This window comes from Merops nubicus, unplaced genomic scaffold (assembly GCF_000691845.1).
Source record: "Merops nubicus isolate BGI_N331 unplaced genomic scaffold, ASM69184v1 scaffold31756, whole genome shotgun sequence".
In the NCBI taxonomy this organism is placed as follows: domain Eukaryota; kingdom Metazoa; phylum Chordata; class Aves; order Coraciiformes; family Meropidae; genus Merops; species Merops nubicus.
Window position 1 is genome coordinate 1 of NW_008614897.1, and position 5,406 is coordinate 5,406.

Sequence of the window (5,406 nt, forward strand, 5' to 3'; positions counted from 1 at the left end):
AGCGGGGCTTGTGCTGCTGGAACTCCCCGGGCACACCGCGGACGCTTCTCCCGCTCCTCCCTCTGACCCTGTTCCGCGTTACCGACCCAGCCGAGCGGAGCACCGAGCGATGGAGAGCAAAACTGCAGAGCCGAGCTCTCAATCTGGTCCAAAACAGATCGAATTAGTTAATTTTGATGCAAAGCAAGTAATAAAAAACAAACCCTTTTTTTTTCCCTCTCCTCTGTGGCCCTGTGGTGGCTGGTTTGGGCTCAGTGGAGACCAGGCAGCTCCCCCCTGCCCACACCATGAGGGATTCTCTTCTGGGGATTCAACTCCTTATGTACAATTATTTTTATTTAAGGAATTGGTGTTACTTCATTGGGATTCTGACATTTTTGTAGCCACAGAACAGTTACATAGTGTTGAGACTGTGCGCTGCTCTCATCTGAAAAAGTTAAAATGGTGGGAAAAGCGTCAAGCACCAATTCCATTAGATGGCTGCAAAGGAAGAGTTTGTTTACAACTATGGATGGGGATGTTTGCCAGGTTCAGGCACTGCAGCTGCCCCAGGTAGCTGTGCTGCAGGCAGCAACGGCCAGTGCTGGCTCTGCACGTGGGGGCTGGCAACAGGGACGGCCTCGTGGCCTGACAAAGTAAATGACAACATCTTGGACTGGTAACAGCTGGATTTCCTCCATCCACTCACCCCCTACTCTCTCCAGCTGCCAAGCCCTGACTTTACTAAAATTACTGAAATCCTGAAAAGTGGCGTAACCTTTTGTGCATGTTTGTGAAGCTCTCTGCCAAACCTCTGCCTCTGCCAGGGGAGCTGAAGGAGATTTCCGCCTTGTCGTGAGGTGAACTCCCACAACCTTTATCTGTGCAGGGAGAAAGCAGAACTGCAAGTGAAAAATCCAAAAAATGTGTCAGTTCTTTAGATCTAAAATTGAGCAAAAGCACCAAGGAGCCCGCCTGGTGCTCTCCTGGCTTTTGGTAGCCAATTGCTGTGGATCTGTTGGTGAATTACAGGGACAAGGTGGAATTCCCTTTGTCTTGTATTTGCTGAATGTCTGGCAGTGGTTCCTCCTTGTGTCTGGCCTGGCTTGGTGTGTTGGGAACGAGGTGTGATCAGTGTTGTCACTTAACTCTGATGTTGTCTCTTTTCCCTTCCTTTCTGCCCGCTGCTGCTTTCATTCTGTAGTCTTGGTATTTGCCATTCATTTCACCTTCTGCATCTATGCATCTCATGGTAGGTGATAGGCTTTTAATCCGAGATTAGACTCTCTAATGTTTCTGAGTGCTAAAACTGAAAGCAGAAATAAGTTACCCGGGTTTATTTGATCCTGGGAACGCTTCGGTCAGGTTCTGTGGAGAGCTGAAGCCTGTTGTAGCTTTTTGTTTTGCAGCCTTTAACGACTGTGTTAATCGAGGGGCTGGCTTATTGGCCCCCAAGAAATCACACTTGAGGATGGTGCTGGTGGTGGCTGGGAGAGGAGACCCCTTCCTGGGGTGTTTTCTGTAAACGTGGCAACTGTGCCAAGAATCCCGAGTGCCTCTGGCTGGGGGCAGGCTCAGGGGGGGCTGAGCGTGGGCCCAGCCTGCTGGGCTGAGGAGCTGATCTTAGTGCACAAAGCAAATACGCCTAGAAGACTGTCTAGGGACCAGATGAGGCTTGTTTTCCCTTGGGAGCAGAAGGTAATAAACCTGTGAAGGGAGGATCATAAAAAAAAACTGAAAGGAGCAGAAACGGAGCCCAACGAGCGTTGGCAGCTTGTTTGTGACACACGGATAGCAGGCAGCAGCTTGAGCCAGTTTGTGCCTCCAGGTCAGTGGCTGAAATAAATCCAGGTCCCTGGCAACCCCACGTTCAGGTTTGGCCATCCAGGAGCCGTCAGCAGTAGAGGTGTCATTCCTGTTCCCTGGGGATGTGCTCGTTAGAGCAGAGATGCTAATTGGCAGCTGAGAAGGGTGAGGAGCGAGCAGCCTCCTGCCTCTGCTCCTGGGGTCAGGGCCAGGACTCGGCTGGAGTGCTCTGCAGGGAGGGGGAAAGGAGGTGCCTGGGTGTTCCTAGGGGAAGAGGGTTTCTCTTTCCAAGGAGGCTGCAGTGGCCTTGCCAGGACACAGGCTGGGCTCTCTCCCGGCGAGCTGCTGGGAGCAGCAGGTTCGGCCGGTCCCGCTGGCTGCTGCCAGAGCCCTTTTGCTCTGCCTAGAACTCGGAGCTCTTCACGCTGACGTACGGCGCGCTGGTCACCCAGCTCTGCAAGGACTATGAGAACGACGAGGACGTCAACAAGCAGCTTGACAAAATGTGAGTGGGACAGAAAGCTGCGGCCGGAGCTCGAGGCCACGCTGGGCACGGCTCCCGGTGCTGCTTTACCCTGTCAGAACAAACTGAATGATGATATTTCACAGATTTAATTTTTTTTTCCCCTCCACTGTCTCGTTTTCTGAACGTTGGTGCCCTTCCTGCTCTGCAGCTCTGTGTTTTTGGTGCCTCTGCAGGGGTTACAACATCGGCGTCCGGCTCATTGAAGACTTCCTGGCCCGGTCCAACGTTGGAAGGTGCCACGACTTCCGTGAAACTGCAGATGTTATTGCAAAGGTAATGGTCAGAGCAGAGCTCTGCCCTGTTCTGCCTGTGAGGATGGAGTGTTTGCTACTCACAGGACTGTTCTGAGAGTTTGACTGAGATTTTGGGGAGGAAAAAGAGAGAATTAATCCCTGACTGCTTGGGAGAAAGGTGCGGTGTTCTCAAACCCCTTTAGTAATGTCACAAAGACCAAAGCTGTGACATTGCTTCATGAGGCATGTTCTTGTTCATACTCTGTTTAGATAGCATTTAAAATGTACCTGGGCATCACTCCGAGCATCACCAACTGGAGTCCTGGAGGGGACGAGTTCTCCCTCATCTTGGAAAATAACCCCTTGGTGGACTTCGTGGAGCTCCCTGACAACCACTCGACTCTCATCTATTCCAACTTGTTGTGTGGAGTGCTGCGAGGTGCCCTGGAAATGGTGAGCTGGCATCTCTCTTCTCCTGAGACAGATACATGAATAATCAGGGTATCAGCAGATACTCTAATGTCTAGTGTGTCTCTTCCATATTTGCTTTGGGCTTGAAATTCATTGTCAGGAGAAGAGCAGAGCTACAGGAACTTGGCTGCTGTTGTGTACAGCAGCTGTGAGTCCAGAGGTGCCGCCCAAGCCCCTTCACCTTATGACCCAACTACAAGCACTTGGTATTTCCTTGAATGTTTCTGAAGTCCTGTCCTAGGCACAGGAGGTCACAGCTCTCCTTTCTCCAGGTTCAGATGGCTGTAGATGTGAAGTTTGTCCAGGACACGCTGAAGGGCGACAGCGTCACCGAGATACGGATGAAGTTCATCAGGAGGATTGAAGACAATCTCCCAGCTGGGGAGGAGTGAGCCACAGCCCAGCCTCCCTTCAGGACTGGAGGGGACCAGCTGGTCTGGGCCATTAGCTTTCGTCACAGACCCGCAGGGGTCTAGTGCCCCTGTACATTCAGACAGACTCACTGACTGTTTAGGATATTGTTTTATTCTTCTACTCCTCCTTCCATCTTCTGCAGAAGACAACTGTCCAGTTGCTGTTGATTCCACAGGCTCATTCTGAAGCTTTTTCATAAGGTGATGTCTTTTTCGTACTCCCCCGGGGACTCTTTCTAACTCAGTTTCTAATTGTGACGTTTGGTTGTGCAAGAACTACTGCTCAGATGCTGGGGGAGCTCCAGCCTGGCCCAGTTTGTATCCAGGTTTTATTGCCAGAATCAGAGACCAAGCTAAGGGGGAGCCTCCTGATTCCCTGTTAATGCTGTCCTTAAAGAGAGGGGGTTGGAATTCATTCGGAGATGAGCACCGAGTATTTCTGTAGCCCAGACTGGCTTCCTGCATTTGATTCTGGATTTACTGGTAGAACACAAGCTTGATAAAAGGGATGCTCTGGGGGAAGACGTGGCACTGGATCAGGAGGCTCCTTTTCTCGGGGGGTGGTGGCATCAGGCAGCACCAGCAGATTCCAGAGGCCCCTGTGGCCTCGGCCTTTCTGCGCTTGCTCCCCCCAGCAGTCTCCCGACCCCCTTCCTGGGAGGGGGCGACCATTAAATTGCCACAGAGCAGCAGTGAAGGGTCTAAACAGAGACGAGGGAGGTGGCTGAAGGGCTGTTGGTGTTTGTACAGAGGGTCCAGCCCGGCGGCCACACGGAACATCCAGAACAAACCATCACACGGGCTCACAGCTGGGAGGTGCTAAACGCCTTCCAGCAGGTCGGGTGTTCTCCTGGCACAGTGTGTGAACACTGCACGGGGCAGAGGTGGTGCCAGGGTGTATCCTCATGGGTGTTTAGGCTACAGCCAAATTTCCTTCCCCCATTACTTGAATTGGCAAGTGTTGGCAGCCTGGAGCACTTGCTGCTCTGGAAAATAAACATACAAGGTAGTGTTATAGCTCAGAAAGCAAGATAGTGGAAAAATCTGCTTCCTCTGCTGCCCCTTCAGCCACAAAACAGAGCCAGACAGCAGCTCTCTGGTTGCTTTACATAGCATGAAGGCACAGATCCCCAGAGGTCTTGAGGAGCTGAAAGCTGGCAGCTCTGCCACGAGCTGGTGGCTCCAGTACCTTTGTAGCTCTGTGCTTGAGTGTAAGGCAAGAGGGAGGAACCTGCTGCCTGTGCTGCATTCAGGGCTTCTCTGGAGGAGTGTTGAGTCACATGGATGCCTCGCCCTCTCCCTTTTCTTGCCCACTCGAGTCCCTTTGGTGGGAGGTTTGGCTGCCCCGTGGGGCAGGGGCTGTGGAAGCAGTCAGGGAACGACATCGAGGAACACGGTGGCTGGCAGGTTGTGGAGGCAGAGGTACCACACAGTCGTGTTGCAGAGATCAAAAAGATCCATTGTCTCTCATCGGTGACCATTAGAAGTCATTTTAAGGCTGCATTTTAAAAGCAATTGCATTAAAATAATCCCAGTGTCACCTCTTTGGTCTCCTCTTGCCCTTTCCCTGGCGAGGCGGGTGCGGAGCAGCGGCTCAGGGCTGGCAGGGGGACGGCAGCACCACACCAAGGATGTGGCTGCTGGCGCCTGTGGAAGCTGCTGCCCGAAGGAAACCTGCCCCACATTGAGCCCACGGGGCACTGGGTGGGGCTGGGGCTGCTGGGCAACCAGACAGTCAAGGTTTGCTTTGAGGACGGGCCTGTTCTGCCCCGTGAGCACCCGTGTGGCATGGGCAGGGACCCACCACCCCCAGCCCCGGGCAGAGAGAGAGACAGAATCATGGAACGGTTTGGGTGGGAAGGGACCTTTAAATCTCATCTAGTCCAACTCCCCCTGCAGGGACAGGGACATCTGCAGCTCCAGCAGGTTGCTCAGAGCCCCGGCCAACCTCCCCTGGAATGGTTCCAGGGATGGGGCA

General features: G+C 53.0%; 1 protein-coding gene across 1 annotated transcript; it reads left to right on the forward strand.

Moving 5' to 3' along the window:
- Positions 1–2,192: 2,192 nt before the first annotated feature.
- Positions 2,193–3,776, forward strand: TRAPPC3 (trafficking protein particle complex 3; the record flags this gene model as incomplete). The annotated part of the gene is made up of 4 exons (XM_008942385.1): positions 2,193–2,290; positions 2,485–2,584; positions 2,815–2,997; positions 3,288–3,776. Coding segments are annotated over 4 exons (501 nt in total), but the record flags the coding sequence as incomplete, so codon positions are not given.
- Positions 3,777–5,406: the final 1,630 nt, after the last annotated feature.